The sequence below is a fragment of the Plecotus auritus genome (genome assembly GCF_963455305.1).
Source record: "Plecotus auritus genome assembly, chromosome: 5".
Classification (NCBI taxonomy): domain Eukaryota; kingdom Metazoa; phylum Chordata; class Mammalia; order Chiroptera; family Vespertilionidae; genus Plecotus; species Plecotus auritus.
In genome coordinates, this window is record NC_137776.1 from 46322065 (window position 1) to 46342907 (window position 20843).

The 20843-nt window shown below is 47.2% G+C and overlaps 1 protein-coding gene across 1 annotated transcript; it reads left to right on the forward strand.

The window, feature by feature from the left end:
* Nucleotides 1-1113: 1113 nt before the first annotated feature.
* On the forward strand, nt 1114-20589 carry CHRNA1 (cholinergic receptor nicotinic alpha 1 subunit). Its single transcript, XM_080668692.1, has 9 exons — nt 1114-1251; nt 8512-8657; nt 8762-8806; nt 10165-10274; nt 12720-12915; nt 13393-13630; nt 16514-16737; nt 18124-18363; nt 18689-20589. Exons 1-9 carry the CDS (start codon nt 1209-1211, stop codon nt 18818-18820), a joined length of 1374 nt encoding a protein of 457 aa, XP_080524818.1. The 5' UTR covers nt 1114-1208; the 3' UTR covers nt 18821-20589.
* Nucleotides 20590-20843: the final 254 nt, after the last annotated feature.

Sequence of the window (20843 nt, forward strand, 5' to 3'; positions counted from 1 at the left end):
ACAGTGCTGTGCTATGTTGAAGGGAGACAACCAATTTTTTTCAGTGGAAAGTTAGCTGATCTCCCACAATTTTAAACAGAAAAGTTAATAATGTAAACTTTCAGCTCTGTCCTCTAACCTCCCAGCCCTTGGACTCACTGAAAAGGGGGATTTGTCAGAAATTGGGTTTGAGGTGAGGGGCCTTCCTCACTGACTCAATTTGGGAAGGGAGAAGAGAAAGAGCAAGCAGGTTATCTTCTCACAACAACTTCCTCCCTGTTTTTGGTAAAAAAAAAAAAAAAAAAAAATCCCGCTCAGACCGAGCAATTACTAACTCCTGGCTTTCAGGATTTTATTTTTTAAACAAAGGAATTGAAAAGCTGAACACTCTGCCCTTTGCTCCTGAGTGAGAGTGGGCAGAGGACTGGATGGAAGGGAGTGGGAACCTGGAACAAGAGCTTAAGCAGCAGGATGCTTTGCCATTACTTACTGCTCCTTGAACACCCGTGTGGGGGCGGGCAGTTCGCTCCTGCTAATGGCCCACGGTGGGTAGGCGCTGCCTGCTGCAGAGGGGCTGGAACAGCCGCTCCGGGAGCCAGCGAAGCCAATTTTATGGAAGAAGCCTTCTTTGTTAAAAACCAAATCCAATCAAACCTTGGCTCTCTAACGGCAGATTCAGTATCAACCACGCTCTTCTCAAATTCGTGTTGTCACAGAGCCCCGGGCACTCTCAGCCTAGCGAGAAACGGAGCGAATGGGTTTCCTGTGTGCGGAACCGGACGTCTGTGACTTAGGAGGGTCGGGTCTGACACACAGCTGACTGTCTGCTCAGACCAGTGACCCGAATAAACCAATCCGCAGAGCTGAGGCTCGGTTTTCACAAAAGGGAGAGGGCTGCTCACCATTCAGAATACGTCTTTCCCTACTGTAAGTTGTTGTTTTTAAATTAAGATCTGACTCATAGTGCATTTCAAACACAGTGCAGTTCACACTCACCTTGCCCAGGGTACAGAACTGTGTAAAGTGAGGCTCTGTCATAGTGTAAGGCCCTAGGCCACGCCCTGGGCTCCAGGCTCTGCCAGCCCAGCTGTCCCTGCCCAAACAGGTGGTGTAAAACAATAGCTCCGTGGAGGAGGGCCGGCCATACCCTCCAGCCGCCCAGTGTCCAGCCAGACTCCTGCAAGCAGCACGGTCGCCAGCCTCCACCAGCCCCGCCAGTGCCCACACTCATGGAGCCCCAGCCGCTCCTCCTGCTCCTCGGCCTCTGCTCAGGTAAGTGCCGGTTTCGGGGGGGCTCTTCTCTGAGGCTGACGCTCTTGACGCCCCCAAACCAGAGCCTTGCTTCTTTGGTGGGAACACAAAATGGCAGGCTTCAGCAGCCCCAGACGGCTGTCAGTTTCTCACCAATGTCCACTTGATTGGGTTTGGGGATAAAGATTTTTAGTTTGTGTTAATCCAGTTAAACTGGGAGCGGCTGGGTCAAAGGCTACAAAGTGGACAGGCGTCTCTCCCTCCATCGGTGCCTGTCCCCCACGCGCCCCTGTGATCAGATTCACCACCACCTCTACCTGCCCAGAGCTGCTTTCACACTTGAAGAACCACAGGGACTTAGAGTGATGATTTACAACCGCAGACAATAGGTTCACAAGCCCTTTGATTGCTCCTGGAGAATTCTGAACACGAAGAGGCTTGATTGACAGCTCCAGGTGCAAGAGAGAGAACCCTATTCATAATTGTAATCAAATGCTCTCCATGAGCTGAAATATTGTGTAACTTTTTAAACTTCTGAAGTTAAAAAAGGAAAGTTCATATGAATGCTTTCTTGCCTACTTTATTTTGGAAGTACATTACTATATGTAGGTGTGGGTTTGAAATGAAACCGTGAAACCTTGCACATCCCTTGACCTTCATTCAACTTCGGAATGTGTCACAACACAGCAGCTGAAACGCTATCCTGAATCCCAAACTTCCGGTAGAGGAAGCTAGAGGTTTTCTGATTGCTTCATGTAAAAGCTTCCTGGTGACATCATCCCAACCGAGAGGCCAGGCAGCTGACACGCTGTGATTTCTCTTCTCTAATGTTTCTCTGACAACACAGGCCTCTGGGCAAGAGAGGTGAAGAGCGTTATTATGAATGTTTTTCAATAGCAGAGTTGACGGAAATAGCCTAAACTCTAATAAATTCAGATACATTATATCCTGTAGGATTTGGACTTGATCCAACCAAAGCTGCCTGGTGGTGGCGGTGGTGTGTGGCTGTGTGTTTCTGTGTGTGTGTGTGTGTGTGTGTGTGTGTGTGTGTGTGCACGCAAACACTACACACAGTGAAAATTCTTAAGTTACATGCTTATGTATAAAAATCCTTAGGAGATCTCTTAGTATATCAAAAACCTCCAAAGATGCATGTTTAGCTACTTTAAAAGGCATGTGATAGGTATTTAGATCAATCCTAGAATTTGCTGGTGTCAATTCACATGAGTGAATACAGAGCTGGATGAGGCATTCCAACATCTTTGATTGTTTCTTAGGGAGACAGGCTGAAAGACATGAACTGCCCTGCCCAAAGTCACTTAACTTACAAATCTCGGAATGTGAGCATTTATAGACTGCATTGGTTATCTGCACAGTCAGAAAACAGCCTGAAATGTCAAAGGTGGCAAAATATCTCGGCACCAGGCTGAGATAAGCATTACTTACCCAAGGTGACTAGTAACAGTACCGAATTCCCTTGTCTAACCCAGTGGGCATAAAGACACAAATTGGACCAGTGTGATACGAAAAACACATTGAGATGGTATTGGGCTTCCCTATTTAGAATCAGTCCTTTGTGGGAAAAATTCTCATCGTATCAGGGATACATTTTCCTGTGTTAGCTTAATACATAATGATCTCTGTTCTATTTATATAGCTTTTTTAAAAAAAAAGATTTCCTTTTTAAAAATATGTTTTTATTTATTTCGGAGAGAGGAAAGGAGACAGAGAGAGGGATAAAAACATCAATGATGAGAGAAAATCATTGATCTGCTGCCTCTTGCACTGGGGATCCAGCCTGCAACCCAGGCATGTGCCCTGACCGGGAATCAAACCTTGACCTCCTGGCTCATAGGTTGATGCTTGAACACTGAGCCACACTGGCCCAGCTCTATAGCATTTTGTTATTACAACTTTTCCTCTCTTCCATCTCAAGAATCCCAGCTACTTTATTGCCACCTCTCTTATAGCATGTTACTTTCCAAATTGTTCAGTTATTTATGTAAGTGACAAATGGCAATCACCATGAGGGTAGGAAGACAGGATTTATGTCTGACTCACTTTTGATTATCTCAAAGCTCCTAACACAATGCTTTGCACACAGTAAATGTACAACAAATATTTGATAAATGAATTAAGGTTACCGTTGTCTGAATTAGGATGCTTTCGCTGAAATGGGACATTATTTACTTGTTTTTCTGTATGGTTACTGATTTACACCCTACCTTTTAAGGAAAGTATTTACTGTGACTCATCGGCTTCATGAGGAGTTGGTCCCATTCTCCAGACCATGTTGGAGTCAGGAAAAGAATTATAGATTCTGACCTCAAGTTTTCTATCACTCTACCCTGTTTTGAGGAGGAAAGAGGGACAGAATGCTAATGAACCTAATCTAAGAAATGGAGACTCGGAAATTCCTGAGAAATTCACTAAGGAAGGAGCAAGGGCCTTGTGATTGGCCGGGTGGGAGAGGAGGAAATGGGTGTCACTGGAGTGCTGAGCGTCCTGTCCCCAGTCCTGCCCTCTCCCTGGTGGGCCATAGGGTTGGCCTGCATAGCTTTCCTGCTACATAATGCCAACCATCTGCTCTATCTGTTGCTTTTAATATGTTCTTCCTGTCAAACCGGAATAAACCACCACTTGAAAGTAAGCAGCCCAGGGCAGTGCCAAAGCAATAGCATCACATTCGGTGGCCAAGGCACTCAGTGGCCCATGCCAGTCCCCTCCCGCGGTGTGCTGAGTGGGGCCCGGGATAAACAGGCAAGAAGGACGGAGGATCATAGTGTCCCAGGAGCTTAACGGGGTGACTGCAAACACTGGGTCTCTGGACAGCATGCTCTTGGAGAGTCCTCAAATGCAGGAGGTTTAGGGGAGATGCCATGTGAAAGCTCTGCACAGACCCTTTGGAGTGTGCAAAACTGGGAAACTAGGCAGGCTGGGCCCGGGGTTCCCCACAGAGACTCCAGGGAGGTCATAATGAAGAGCTTAAGCTGCACTGAATGGAAATGACACATGTACCTTTAGGGAGGAGGGAAAGAGCGTGCTCCTAGTGTCAGACTGCCCCACAGTCCCGCCTCTAACCAGCTGGGAACCATGAACACTGATCAACTGTCTGCACCTCAGTTTTCTTATTCGTAAAACAGGGTAAAGACGTACTCGTAGGCCTGCTGTAAGGACTTAATAAGTCAATACAAGACAGGGCCTTTAATAAAGCTCATGGACTAATTAAAGAACACTCTTGGGGGATAAAAATGTTTCAGCAACATTGGTTATTTCCAGCTGAATCAAAGTACTGGCTGAGAAAGAGTGGCTGAGACCATGGGCTCTGGGTTTGAACACTCGCTCCACCACTTATGAAATCTGGGCAAGTACTTCATCTCTCTGTGCCTCAAGTTCCCCATCTGTAAAGTGAGGACAAAAATAGCCCATTATGAGGCTAGAAAGAGTTACTATGTATAAAGTGTGTAGAAGAGTGGCACATAAGTTGGATATGTCAGTTATTTTTCTTAATAAAAATAGGAAAAGTAATTATTTTTTATTTTATTTTGTTGACAAACTCTTCAAACGTAATATCCAGGGAGAAAAATAAAATAATAACCTGTCTTAGAGGTAGTAGGCTAACACGACTGGGGAAAAGAGAGCATCTCTTTCATTCAATTTTTAAAGCTGTCTTGGCCCAGGGAGAAGGTATGGGGGTTTCAGCAATAACCAGCGGAAAGGGGAGCTCTGGTTACATGAATCAAGGCAAAGGGATCGTGTGTCTGCTTCCTCTCCCAGCCCTGAACAGGCAGTCCCCCATCCACCCTCGGTTTGAGTCACAAAGATCCTTCACAAGGCATTTGCTGGAATCTGTAACACTTTTTCTCATTGGGATAATATTGAGCAGTTTCCAAGACAGCCACAGCACACCCATAATGCTCAGAGTTAGTGCAGGAGCACAAGGCAGAGTGACAGGCGCTAATCCCAGCTCTGCCCCAGCCCAGTGACCTTGCACAGGTCGGCCAGCCTCTGAGTCTCAGCCTGCCTGCCTGCCTGCCTCCCCGGAAGCTGTGAGGACCACATAACATTGGCCATAAAAGGGCTCTGAGCCCCAAGAGTATTGATGATACTGCTCTTGATCCTGAAAGAAAATGCAGTACAGATTCCTTGGAGTCACACATGCTCCAAATCGGAGCCCCAAACCCAGGTTGGCAAAGCAGTTTTCACTCTGTCTTAACAACTCAATTGGGAGATGTACCCACCAGCATTATTTTTTTTAATTATGGTAAAATACACACGGTATAAAATTTACCATAGTAAAATACACATTCCTAAAATTACCACTTGAAAGTGAACTATTTAGTGGCATTAAGTACATTTAAAATGTTATGCAACCATCACCGCTGTCTAGTTTCAGAACTTTTTCACCCCAAAAGGAAACCCCGCACCCATGAGCAGTCTCTCCCCAGGCCCCTGACCCTCCAGGCCCTGGTAACCACTAATTTCTATCCTGGACATCCTATCTAATAAAAGAGTAATATGCAAATTGACCATCACTCCAAGACACAAGATGGCCGCCCTCATGTGATCAAAGATGGCTGCCCCCATGTGGACACAAGATGGCTGCCCCAAGATGGCCAGCAGGGGAAGGCAGTTGGGGGAGAGCAGGCCAACAAGGAAGGGCAGTTGGGGGGGGACCCAGGCCTGCAGGGGAGGGCAGTTAGGGGCGACTAGACTGGCAGGGGAGGGCTGTTAGGGGTGACCAGGCCTGCAGGGGAGGGCAGTTGGGGGCAACCAGACTGGCAGGGGAGGGCTGTTAGGGGTGACCAGGCCAATCGGGCTGGCCAGGGAGCAGTTAGGCGTTGATCAGGCTGACAGGGGAGTGGTTACGGGGTGATCAGGCTGGCAGGCAGAAGTGCTTAGGGGCAATCAGGCAGGCAGGCAGGTGAGTGGTTGGGAGCCAGCAGTCCTGGATTGTGAGAGGGATGCCCGACCAATGGTTTAGGCCTGATCCCACTGCTGGCTCCCACTGGGATTGGGACTAAACGGGCGGTCGGACATCCCTCAAGGGGTCCAGATTGGAGAGGGTGCAGGCTGGGCTGAGGGACACCGTCCCCCCCCCCCCATGCACAAATTTCGTGCACTGGGCCTCTAGTCTATAATAATAAAGGCATAATATGCAAATCGACCGAATGGCCAAACAGTGGAACAACCGTCCGGACGACTTTCTGGACAAAGCCGGGGCTAGGAGGGCCAAGCCCCTTGCAAAAATTTCGTGCATCAGGCCTCTAGTTTCATATAAATGGGATCATGCAATATGTGTTCTTTTGTGTCTGATTTATTTCATGTAGCATAATGTTTTCAAGGTTAATCCATGTTGTAGCATGTATCAATACTTCATTTCTTTTTATGGCTGAATAATAGTCCACTGCATGGTTAAACCACAATTTGTTCACCCACTTACCTAGTGATGGACATTTGGGTTGTTTCTATCTTTTAACTATCCTATATAATAAAGATGTAATACGAAATGGTTGTTACACCGTGAAGCATAATGACCGACCCATAACGACCAGATCACGGATCAGCAGGAGGGTGGGGCAGCGAGCTAGAAGTGGGCAGCGGAGAGCTACAGGAGGGGGCAGGGCAGCAAGCTATGAGGGAGGGGTGGGGGGAGCTACAGGAGGGCGGGGCAGTGGGCAGAGAGCTACTGGAGGGCGGCAGCGAGCTACTGGCTAGCTCGGGGGTGGGCAAACTTTTTGACTCGAGGGCCACAATGGGTTCTTAAACTGGACCGGAGGGCCGGAACAAAAGCATGGATGGAGTGTTTGTGTGAACTAATATAAATTCAAAGTAAACATCATTACATAAAAGGGTACAGTCTTTTTTTTTTTTCAATAGTTTTATTCATTTCAAACATTTTAACAAGAAGAATGTAAACACTAATTATTATAATTTGAAACTTCAAAAAATGGAGGAATCATAGCACAATAACATACCTTATATTGAAGATGGCAAAGGCAAAATAAAATTGCCTAACAAAGGAAAGGTACAAAAGCCTTTCAAATTAAACTTAAATATAATAAAATAATTTAAAACTAAAACAAACAGAAAAGAACAAAATGTGTAAACAGTAAATTAAACATTTTCTTTAGTGCAACTTCCAAATTATGCCCGGGATGTAGATGTAGATGGCAATGTAGACTGGGTTGAAAGGTTTTTGGTCTTTAAAACATCAACTTCAGTGGTAACATGTTGTTGGTCTCCTTTTTAGCTAATGCTCTGGTACTGTGCTCTCCAGGGGCGTGTCTCCCTACATCACCACGATAATGTCTACGCATTCCCAGGGTGATGTCGGGGGACGCGTCCGCGGGCATTACAAGGAGCCTCTGGAAGATTGAGAGGTTGTTTCTTCTACTGAATGGGCGGATATAAATCCGCCCACTCAGAAGAAGGAGCTGCGGCCGTGTTTCCCGACGTTGCCATGTTAACACTGCTGCTGGTGAAGGAGCAGAGGGGAGAGCAAGAGAACCCTCCACTCTTTCGGCTCCGCGGGCCGGATAGAACAGCTGAACGGGCCGAATCTGGCCCGCGGGCCGTAGTTTGCCCACAGCTGGGCTAGCTACTGGTGCACAGATTCGTGCACAAGGCTACTAGTTGTATATAATTCTGCTATGAACATTCAGGTACAAGATTTTGTATAAACAATTCTTTTGAGATATACCCAGAAGTGAACTTGGTATGTCTTATGCTAATTCCATATAACTTGTGTGAGGAACCACCACCATGTTTTCCACGGTGACTGCACCATTTTATACCCTCATTAGCAACATCTCAGGGTTCCTGTTTCTCCACTGTGTGACCAACATGTGTCATTTCCAACTTTGCTGATTATGGCCATCCTAATGGGTGTGACCCAGCATTAACTGTTGGCTGTACCAAGCATCTGAGGCCAGCCAGTTCGAGATTTCATTACGCCAGGACCAGACTCTGAAATACTGAGACTGGCTTCTTCCTGCGTGTACGTGTTCCTAGCAAAGATAATGCAGCCAGAAGCTGGATTAAGGAATGTCATCTGTCCAAAGGGCAAGTGCCATGCTAATCTGGCATGCCCCACTGAGAAGGGACCGCACCAGCAGCTGTGCCTGGACAGCACGGTAGGCAACACTAGCTGCACGTGGGAGCCGTCCAGCCAGAGGTCCTGCGTGCCTTCATCCGCTGGTCACGCCTCAGGTACTCGTGTTAGTGTCCGTGGGGGTGGGGAGCAGAATCTGACAGCATGCATGCCATTTGCTTCCTCAGCTGGCCTGGTCCTGGGCTCTGAGCATGAGACCCGTCTGGTGGCAAAGCTTTTTGAACAATATAACAGAGTTGTCCGGCCAGTGGAGGACCACCGCCAGGCCGTGGAGGTCACCGTGGGCCTGCAGCTGATACAGCTCATCAACGTGGTGAGACAGAGTGCCCGGGCTCCCACGGCAACCCCCCTCTCCCCGAGCATCCTCCCCTCAGCTCCCCTCTCTGCCCCCTAAACATGGGTCTTGTCTTTTTTCAGGATGAAGTAAATCAGATCGTGACAACCAATGTTCGACTCAAACAGGTAATTCAGCTAGATAATTGCATTTATTAAACCCGAAATTTAACCTGGGCCCAGAGTAAATCAATTTGGGCAAAAGGGGTATATACCAAAGTGTTAAAGTAAATATTTTGGGGTGGTAGGATTATGGATCACATGTGTTGGTGTGTGCTTGTTTTTAACGTTGTGCTTTTTCTGGGTGTATTAGTTTGCTAGGGCTGCTATAACAAAACCACAAACTGGGTGGCTCAAACAACAGATATATTGTCTCGCAGTTCTTGAAGTCAAGGTGTCAATAGGATGGGTTTCTTCTGCGGGCTGTGAGGGAGAATCTGCTTCAGCCCTCCCTCCTTTGCTTACAGTTGGCCATTTTCATGTTCACATGGCATTCTTCCTGAATATGTATCCATCTTCAAAAGCGCCCTTCTTTTTTTTTTTTTTTTTTTAATTGGCCACCTTTGCCTCTTCAGGCAGACCTGTGGTTTTTTTTTTTTTGGTTTTTTTTTAATAAATATATTTTTATTGATTTCAGAGAGAAAGGGAGAGGGAGAGAGAGAGAAACATCAATGATGACAGGGAATCATGATTGGCTGCCTCCTGCACGCCCCCTACTGGGGTTTGAGCTCGCAACCCAGGCATCTGCCCTTGACCAGAATCGAACCCGGCACCCTTCAGTCCGCAGGCCAGTGCTCTATCCACTGAGCCAAACCGGCTAGGGTCAAACGTGCCCTTCTTAAAAGAACACCACTCCTATCAGGTGGGGCCCACCTTAGTGACCTCATTTTCACTTAATTACCTCTGTAAAGACCCTCTCTCCTAATAAGGTCATATTCTGAGGTACCAGAGATTAGGACTTCAACACTGAATTTTGGGGAGATGTAATTCCATCCATAACATTGTGTTATCCAAACTTGCCTCATTGGGCATATATTACTTTTATACTATAAGAAGAACTAAACTTGTAAAAAATGATGCTGCCTTCTTAAGGAAAATGTTCACAATAGGGTCATTCTCCTTTCGTGGGGTGGGCATTTGTGGCATGATAGATCTGCCATCACCTAGTGGTGAGACTTGGAGGTATCTCAGCTTTCCCATCTGTAAAATGGGATCAATGACCACTCTTACGTCCCAGGATTATTGTGAGGACTAAACCATCAATATCGGTAACATGCTTATAACCGTGCCCACATGTAGCCAGTCAGTGCAAGTGTTAGCTGGTGTTGTTAGCTGAAGTGAAGGCTGAATTCTGAATCAAACCTTTCTTACCATAGCACAGTTTCTGTCGCTATCTGCATTATCATGTCCATCAGAGCTCTTGTTAACCCTAGGTTGTTTTTAAAAGGTGTTTAGCTTTCTAATCAGTTAAAAGTCTTCATTTCTAGCAATGGGTGGATTACAACCTAAAATGGAATCCAGATGACTATGGCGGCGTGAAAAAGATTCACATTCCCTCCGAAAATATCTGGCGCCCAGACTTGGTTCTCTATAACAAGTAAGTGAGACGGATGGACAGATGGGGAGGGGAGCCAATGCCCTAATACAGTGGTCGGCAAACCGCAGCTCTTTGGCCCCTTGAGTGTGGCTCTTCCACAAAATACCATGGCCTGGGAGAGTCTATTTTAAAGAATTGGCGTTAGAAGAAGTTTAAGTTTAAAAAATTTGGCTCTCAAAAGAAATTTCAGTCGTTGTACTGTTGATATTTGGCTCTGTTCACTAATGAGTTTGCCGACCACTGCCCTAATAGAAGGCCACCTCTTGGTGTGCCTCAGGAACCCAGAGCCAAGCTGACATGCTAGGGGCCATATGGCGTCTCATGTTATGAAGAGAAACAATTATCCGAATCAAATTGAATCAGGGCTGTGGGTAAGGGACATTTAATCCCTGAAAGCTCCTGCAGGGTGCATGGCAACTATCCAAGGAATCCAAACCTCCTATAATTGAGTTCCTTGGAATTAAACGTCCTTCCTACCAATAGGTCTGGACCTTCTGAGACTGTTGTTCATTATACCCTTGTGGCATCCCAAGATGCCATGCAGCTGATGGCCCAGGGTGCCCATGTGGCCCACCCATAGGCTCTGTGACAGACTGCATGCCATGAAATTAAATGTGATTCAAGGCACTCTGCTTTCATGACATGCTCATCATCACACTTTCACTGGCCAGGGAATGTGCATTTCAAAGTGCATCTGTCCCAGGCAGAGCACACAGCACTGGCCTGGAGAACTTGCATCTGATTCCACAGCATGTTTGGGGTGAGAGGCTGTATGTGCTGCAGACTTACCAGGGAAGGTGGCCACGGCTAGTGAATGGAAATGATATGCTGTATGGATGACCACCCCTACTTTGATGTTCTCCCTGCATATTTTCCAATTATAACTGGGATTCGAGCTTGATCCAGATTATACAATCATTTGTGTGAACTTTTCAGACAAGTATGCTCATTGTCTTGTGTTGGTTAAGTTTCTCTTCCAGTAAGAATGTGAGTGAGGTGATAAACTCCTCTGGTCCTGTTAACAAGCTTGTTCAGGACACCTGTTGGAGGAAGAACCCTGTCGACCGGCTTAGAGGGAGAGACTTAGGATATCCTGTGGCCTCTGCTCCTTTGAAAGGCCCAATAGCACAGTTTTTTGGAGAGAGCCCACCTCCATCCCACAAAAAAATTCAATGGGAAGAAAAACCTCCTGATTTATGTCCCTGAAAGTCCATCAAGGCAGACCCAGCCACCTGTTTACACCTGCGCCCTGCCCTTGGCCAAGGCCTGGACACAGGCTGTTTGCAGGACAAGTGAACTGCTCACAGAACAAGGCCTGCAGAAGTGGCCTTTTGTTATTTTTAATCTCTACCATGTTGGATGTTTTTGAATAAGAAATTAGTGCCAACATCTGAAAATTTGGAAATACCACATCAAAATCCAGGCTTTTAGCCTTTCTAGAAAAACTCCAACATTCAAGAATATGGAAACTTGGGGTTTAAAAATGTAGATTTTTAGCTTCTAAAGAAAAATCTAAATATCTGGCCACACTGGGCCTTTGCTCCCATCGGGACAGCACAGGCAGAGCTGAGTGGCACCTTCATCAGAGGTGAGAGGGGCTATCCCTTCACACAGCCTCACCTCTCCCTCCTTCCTCACCTCCCTGGCCCTGGAGGCATCTGAGTGTGTGATCCCACCCCACTGAGTCCTAAATAGTTCTCAGAAAGGTATTGGACACCTTCTTTAACCTGCTTGTCATAGTTACGAGCCACTGGATGTGTTCTTATTTAAAACTAGAGGCCTGGTGCATGAATTCGTGCATGGGTGGGGTCCCTCGACCTGGCTGCGATTGGGGCCGATGGGGGGGGGGGGGGGGACTGTAGGAGGTTGGCCAGCCGGGGGGGAAGGACCGTGGAAGGTTGGCTGGCTGCCCCCCACCCCCAATTGGGACCGATGCAGGGGGGCAGCCGGCCATGGGAGGTTGGCTGTGGGAGTGCACTGAACACCAGGAGGCAGCTCCTGCATTCAGCTCTGCCCCTGGTGGTCAGTGCGCATCATAGCAACCGGTCGACCAGTCATTCAGTCATTCAGTCGTGCAGTCGCTTAGGCTTTTATATATATAGATTCCTAGGTTTTTCCCAGTTCACTTTCAAAATATAGAGGGAGGGGATAGATGGAGGTGATTACTAATACCAGAAAGCACTGAGAAGAAAAAGATCTGGGATGCAGTGGGTCAGTGTTACCTGCTATTTCTTTAAAACTAGATTCCTAGATTCTTCCCCAGGTAATCTGATTCATGCTTAGATGGTGCCCAGGAACCTGTCTATTAACATGCACCCCAGAGATTCCTGTTATCAGTCAAATTTGGGAAACACTGACACAGATAAGAAGCGACACTGCCTGGAAGACAGCTTCTATAATTAACGCCCAAGTAACTAACTGGTCTCCCCTTTTGTCCCACTGTAGTGCAGATGGTGACTTTGCCATCGTCAAGTTCACCAAAGTGCTCCTGGACTACACTGGCCACATCACATGGACACCTCCAGCCATCTTCAAAAGCTACTGTGAGATCATCGTCACCCACTTTCCCTTTGATGAGCAGAACTGCAGCATGAAGCTGGGCACCTGGACCTACGATGGCTCCGTGGTGGTCATCAACCCGGTAGGTGGTGACCTCGGGTACTGAGGTTGGGTTCAGGCGAAGCAGATTTAGGTCTTCAGCTCTGCCCCTTCATGATCAGAGGCTCTCAGCACCATTGAGAGCCTGGGGGGCCATCAAGTCAGATGGCTCTCAATTGATTGGTGAAGTTCTTGATGTGCTGCCCATGGGAATCACCTGGACGCTAAAATGAAGTCCCAAGAATATGTATCTAATCCATCTGGGATGGGGCTAGGGCACCCATATGTTTTCAAGCTCCTAGGTGACTTGAATGTATAACCAACTTGGAGAATTCCGGTAGTTCCAACACCCTCATTTGATAGAAAAGGAACCTGAGACCTAAGAGTGGAAGTGACCCAGGGTCCCACCTGGGTATGGACTAGCGCTGGGATCTGTGCCCTTGTCACAGGTGATTGCAAAACCCTGGCCCTCCTTGGGGTGACATGGCTGGGTTTTCAGAGTTTTATTTCATCTTCTCAGGAAAGCGACAAGCCAGACCTGAGCAGCTTCATGGAGAGTGGGGAATGGGTGATCAAGGAGTCCCGAGGCTGGAAGCACTGGGTATTCTACGCCTGCTGCCCCTCCACCCCCTACCTGGACATCACCTACCACTTCGTCATGCAGCGCCTGCCCCTCTACTTCATCGTCAACGTCATCATTCCCTGCCTGCTCTTCTCCTTCCTCACCGGCCTGGTGTTCTACCTGCCCACAGACTCAGGTGGGTGCCGTTGCCATGGCTGTGGCTGCTGATGCTAACAGATCTTGTGCTGCTGTTTTGGGAAAAGCCAGAAATATTATAAGCTAATAAAAAAATACGGCAGGCAGAGCCAAATCATCATCCCTCGGAGGGCACGCTTACTGAGTGGCCATGTGCCGTGGTGAGAGCACTGTGGGTGGAGCTCACAGCGGGAGCAGACTACAGAGCAGGCAGAGAGCTGAACAAGACCCTGAAGATGCACATACATAGCTGAGTCTACTTAAAGGAAATAATCACCAATACCTACCTACTTGCTGAATACCTACTGTGTGCTGGGTAAGGTGTGGATCACAGACATGCCTCATGCCATTTTCCCTGGGCAGTCACTTGCTCTTTACTAACCAATCAGGTCTTCCCTCTTGTTCTCACTGCTGGCCACTTGAAAATAGCTTTTGCCTATATTTTTCACATATCAGCCCACACTGCTTACCTCCCACTGAGTCAGCACATCTCACCAAACAACAGCAATCAACAGAAAACAGGAACAGGGTCTCTATACATCTGCCAGCAGGTCCCTAATCATAAACAATTCATGACTGACAAGTGTGTATGTGTGTGTGGGCGGGGGGGGGGGGGCGGCGGAGATGGTACAGACAGCCCTCAAACTTACGACTTATGACAAGTCAAATTTTATCAAAATGACAAGGGGAAAAAAACCTCACAAAAGTCTAAATCCAACTTTCCCACAGGAATACAGCAGGAATACAGTGGAAAATAAGGCAGAATTCGCCCTACAGAATCTATGTTCTAGTGATTGTACTTAGTTTTAAACAAATGATCACAAACAAATATTTTTTCAACTTTCCAATCAAATGAAGCTTCTTAAAGTGAAGAGAGAAAGCAATAGTCAGGCAATATGGAAACTACTCACAGTTTCTATACATGATTTATGCTTGGAAAGTATTTTTTAACAGTAAGATGCTTGATGAATGTAAACTATTATTGTTATTATCACTATTATTAATCAAGAAATGGATGTAAATTGATCAGTATTTCATATTTATAATTCTGTCTTCTTTTTCACTTTTAAAGGCTTTCCTCCTCACTAGGTAGAATTCCACTCACAAGGTAGACTGATAACTTCTTGTTTGGACTTGCTCTGTATCCTGCATACACTCCTCGCATCTGGAAGCATCCTGGTGGGGGCGGGAGGGGCGGGCCAGGGGGAGCTCCATACTGGAAAGCAGGATAACATGAGGGTTCCCAGGACACAAACAACAAAATCAGCCTGAGGAAGCCCCTCCCAACGGCTCTCCACTGCACCTAAGGTGGTGGTCCCCACAAAAGCGTCCCAATGCCCTCAGCCCCGCCCTTCTTGTTTGCTGTACTTGCCTAACCAAGACGGCAACAGGGAATTGTTCACCCTGGAATGGGAGGGCCTGGAGAAAAGAGGTGGGGCAGGGCACTCCCTGGTCCCTTCATATGACAAAAAGTCATCCTCTTTAGACGACAGTCAATGGTGTGAAATCATTGATTTCTCTTTCTCATTTTGGGCTTTACCCTCGCTCTCATAATGAGAAGATTATACACGAACCTCTGGCTGCCCACCCACCTGCAGGGTAATGAGCAGGCCAGGCTGCAGTTCAGTGTTGTGAGGTTGATGACGTTCTGCTACAGATGGGAAAACTGCCACCGGGGCTAGCATGTACCATGGTCCCCTGGGCTCCACCAAGAAGTGGAATTCTGGGACAGGAGATGAAGCCACCGTTTCCTGCCTGGTGGACTCTAATGAAAACACCTGCCACCTGTCTGCAGAGTTAAGGTGCCAAGGTCTCACAGGAGGTTCTGCCCAAAATATGTCCCCAGAATGATGCTTGGAGAAATGCCTGTAACATTCCTCTCACCTGAGGGTTTCAGTGGTGTCTTGGTCTGAGAGAGCAGCCATAGCAAAGGACACAGACTGGGGAGCTTCAAGAACAGACATTTATGGTCTCACAGCTCTGGAAGCTGGAAGTCCGAGATCAAGGTATCAGCTGGGATGGTTTCCTCCGGGGCCTCTCTCCTTGGCTCACAGATGCCAGTCTCCTCCTTGCGTCCTCACCTAGTCTTTCCTTTCTGTGTGTATCTGTGTCCTTCTTAGGAGGACACCAGTCGTGTTGGATGAGGACCCACCCTGAGACCTCATCTATATATAAAAAAGGCTAATATGCTAAGTGTCCAACATCTGACCTGTCGCTATGACATGCACTAACCACCAGGGGACAGGTGCTCAATGCAGGAGCTTCCAAGCTGCAGTGACTTCGCAGCTGCGGTTCTCGGGTGACACACCCTGAACCCAGAGAGGAGGGAGCCCGATTCCTCGAGGGGCTGAGCAATTCTACCTGTAGCCACAGGTTATGTTGTTGCTGGGGCACTGTTGGCCCCGAATCTGGTTTACTGCACACTTGTGTTTGCGTTCCACACCCTGTACAACAGCAACTTTGCAGAGTGCCCTCTTGCACTCTGGGACCCCTCAGGGGATGTTGTAGAGCTGGTTTTGGCCCAATATCTGTGGGCCAGGCCAAGGGACCCCACCTGCTGGAGGGATCCCGCTCACTCAGCAGGTGCCCTTTGAACCGGCGCCACCGCAGGTGTGGCCAGCCGGGGAGGACTGTGGGAGGTTGGCTCCAGGGCATGTCCGGCCCGTCTTGCCCAGTCCCACCCCACCAACCACCTTCTAATTAATTTCCTTTCAATGTGCACGAATCTGTGCACCGGGTCACTAGTTTTAATTTAATCACCTTTTCAAAGGCCCCATCTCCAAGCAGTCACTGAGTGGTGGGGCTTAGGGCTTCAACTGTTGAGAGGAGCAACAGTTCAGGCCATAACAGGGGGGCGGTTGTGCTTCGTCTCCATTTTGTCCAGGAGAGAAGATGACCCTGAGCATCTCTGTGCTGCTGTCCCTCACCGTGTTCCTGCTGGTCATCGTGGAGCTGATCCCCTCCACCTCCAGCGCGGTGCCCTTGATTGGGAAATACATGCTCTTCACCATGGTGTTTGTCATTGCATCCATCATCATCACTGTCATCGTCATCAACACGCACCACCGCACCCCCAGCACCCATGTCATGCCCGACTGGGTGCGGAAGGTGAGTGAGCAAGGCCCCTGCAAGCCCCACACAGGTCCACCGTCCCCTCGAGGGCATCTACAGGGCTTCCCTCCCCTCCTCCCCTACCCTTGTCCCCATGGCCAGCGGAATTCTGCTCACCCTTGTGGGTACTCAGAGCTGCAAGTCCTTTCTGGGCTGTAGGGCATTTTTGGAAGGAATGTTCTTGGGCCTCTTTCTAGAGATAAATAGCCCAGGTAGCTTCCTCAGAGAGAGAAGAAAATCAGAATTAACAAAGCTCACCTCTAATTGAAGCTTTAAGAACCTCTGTAATTAGCGACGATAAATAAATCACTGTCCTTTTTATTCAAATGCTGGGGAATTCTTGAGGTTTCTGTTTGTATGGCTTGCAGTTTGTGAAGAGGTTGCTTATTTTTTGCTGGTAGAATCATCTGCAGAGAATAAGGGCTAGAGATGGAGGGGAGGCTTGATGAGAGATGGCCAAAGTGAGTTTTAATGGGGAACTTGGTCTCAAGTATTTACATTTTTGAAATGTAAAATGCATTCACATTTCAAATGTCAGTTGTTGTTGTTTATATAAAACTTCACAGACACACAAATGGCCAGGATCTTTTGTGTAAAATTAAAAATATTTGTCATGAATTGACAGAAACTACTGCTCACAATGTATTTTTTTAAATATATTTTATTGATTTTTTACAGAGAGGAAGGAAGAATGATAGATAGTCAGAAACATCGATGAGAGAGAAACATCGATCAGCTGCCTCTTGCACACCTCCTACTGGGGATGTGCCCGCAACCAAGTTACATGCCCTTGACCAGAATCGAACCTGGGACCTTTCAGTCCGCAGGCTGACGCTCTATCCACTGAGCCAAACCGGTTTTGGCCCACAATGTATTTTTTGGAGAAGAAATGGTCCCTGTTTGTATTAAGACTGTTGAATGACTTCTGGCAATACCTGTCTTACATTTTTTCAAAAACAAGAAATGAAAGAAAAGAGTTTAGCTGTTTTGTGGGGCCAGAACCTTATATATTTTTATCCTGAGAGACCCTTTCTTTAACCATATGATCTTGAAAGAAGCAGGTACCTGCAGGGGGCCCAGAAGCTTAGCATCATTGGTTTCTCTGGAGTTCAACAGCTGCATACAGGCGCCCTCCAGTGGTGAAATGCTCACATGACAGAATCGGCACTGTTAACCACTGTAATTACAGAGGCCACAGGCTATGTATGCAAGAGGGAATCTTTGCGAAAATCTAGTAGAGTCCTTTTGTTTTAAGGACAAAAAGGCTGAGGCACAGAGAAGCCGAATGACTTGCCTAAAGTTACGTTGCTAATTCAAAGTCAGAGTTTGATGCTTGCCTTGCTGGCCATTATTCTCATAAATGGATTTCTTTTCCAACGGTAGGTTTTTATCGACACCATCCCAAATATCATGTTCTTCTCCACAATGAAAAGGCCATCCAGAGAAAAACAAGACAAAAATATTTTCACCGAAGACATTGACATTTCAGACATTTCTGGGAAGCCGGGGCCCCCACCCATGGCCTTCCACTCTCCCCTGATCAAGCACCCCGAGGTGAAAAGTGCCATCGAGGGCGTCAAGTACATCGCAGAGACCATGAAGTCAGACCAGGAGTCCAATAACGTAAGCTCCATGACTTGAAACCCACACCTCTGGGTTTAAAGAATCAAATGCTCGAGTGCAGATGGGTGGGTTTGGCTTGATGGGCAGGTTAGGGTTTCAGAGGCAGCTACTGACCTAAGGTAGGCCTGGTGACTGCCTCTAGGGCACCTTAGTGAGTCAGCATTTTGAATAATCTATTCAACATGTAAAGATCATAATGCCAGCGGAAGGATGCTGAAGGCTTTGCAATCTACAAATTAAAGGCTATACTAGTAAAAGATGCATAACCTGCATTGTGGGCCAAATGACCACCTTAAGGAAATTCTAACCTTTTCTTCCCTCCCAGGCGGCTGAGGAATGGAAGTATGTTGCAATGGTGATGGATCACATTCTCCTTGGAGTCTTCATGCTTGTCTGTATAATCGGAACCCTGGCTGTGTTTGCAGGTCGGCTCATTGAATTAAATCAGCAAGGATGAGCAGAAAGCTGAGCTGAGCCTAGCTCCGCCCCAGCACCGGGCAGAGCAGAGAAAGGTGGGCAAACAGGAAGACTTGTCCACTTGGGTATAAGCTCACTTGTCAAACGTTTAATTTTCTGTGTGTATGATTAACAATAATAACTTACATTTATAAGGTTGTGGCCTCCAAGTGTTTTCACCTTGCTTTTCCCTTCAATCTTTGTCAGCCTGGAAAGTGAGCCCCTTCCAGGAAATCAAACTGGATCGCTACAGTAAGTTTCCACCCCCAATGGTGTCTGGAAGAGTTTTGCCCAAAATAGCTGAGGTTTTCTGTTGGTCTGTTTTTCTATTTTTATTGATTTAAGCAAAGAATGTATCCTTGGCTTAAGAGCCAGTTTTGTGCCTATTGGGAAAGCCCCACCTACCAGTCCCAGAAAGGTAAAGAAGCATTGGATCTGGAGAGAAAGGAGGCAGTAGAAAGGCTGCCAAAATGCAAACTGCATCAAGTCCCCCATGATAAGGTCCATGTCTACAGCTGGTGGGTGAGGACAGCGTTTCCCCGTCTGAGGCAGCACCTGAGTTTGATGCTCCGGGTTTGAGGGAACACAGGTCCTGACCTATAGTGAGTGGACGGGACAGGCATGAGGGAATCACCTCACAGACAAGATTTATTTCATCCTCATGACTTCCGTACAGATGAGGAAACTGAACCTGAGGGAGGTTACGTTCATTGCCTAAACGATCAAAGAGAAGAACTGGGATTCAAACCCAGACCAGCTCTGGGTTGAAGCAGCTCCAGGCTGGTCAGTTCATCTGTTCCTTGCTCTCCTGGTCACCCCTGGCTCGATCTTGGCCATTCTGTCACTCTGGTCAGTATCTTGAGCGCTTCAGTGTCAGTGTCCACCATCTTTCTGCCTTCCCAATGAAACTTCCTGCCTTTCTTCCTACCCCTGATCCCATGGAGAATATTCTTTAGCAACCTCCTAGCCACAGTGTAATTCACAAAGGACTAGAAAATGTGCAGCTTTGGCCTTGGCTCACCAGAACACATCTGCCCACATCAGTACCGGGGAAGAGCAGGGAACTGCACTGCTGGCGTCCTGACTGAACCCGGCTGGTCTGTCTACTTCTCCGTGGGGGCCCCTCTCACACACCCATGGCAGGATTGAGTGCCTTCGTTTTTGAGTAAACTAAAGAGAAAACAGTTTGGTGGCTCCTCAAAAAACTAAACACAGAATTATCATATGATCCAGAGATTCCACTCCCAAAAGAACTGAGAGCAGGGACTTGAACAGATACTTATATGCCAAGTGTTCATGCAGCATTATTCACAACAGCCAAAAGGTGGCAATAACCCAAGTGTCCATCAATGGATAAGCAAAATGTAGTCTATACATGCAATGGAATAGTATTCAGCCTTAAAGAGCAATACAATTCTGATATATGTTATAATATGGATCAACCATGAAAACATACTAAACGAAATGCACCAGGCACAAAAGGACAAATATTGTATGAATCCACATACGTGAGGTACCTAAGGTAGGCAAATTCATTGAGATAGAAAGTAGGAGAGTGGTTCCCAGGGTTAGAGGAAGGGGCGAGTTACTGCTTAATGGATCGAGTTTCGGTTTGGGATGATGAAAAAGTTCTGGAAATGGACAGTGGTGAGGGTTGCATAACCTCACGAATGTACTTAATGCCACTGAATTGTATACTGAAAGACGCCTAAAGTGATACATGTTGTGCTATGAAAATTTTACAATAAAAAGTGTTGTTGTTTAAATCATAAACTGCTCCTTTGCGCATCCTTAAAACTGGTCCCTGGGTGAGAATTGGCTGAAAATGGGGCACTGCTAGAGAAAATAGTTTCCCCTTGGCTGAGTGCTCCTCTCTCTCGCTCTCTCTCTCTCTTCCCCCTTCTTCCCTCCCTCTCTCCTCTCTCCCTCCCTCTCCCCTCTCCCCTCTCCACAAACATTCCTTAGGAGCCTAGCTCCCTCCTAGAACCCAGCCCTGACACATTTCCCTCAGAAAGTCAGCAGGA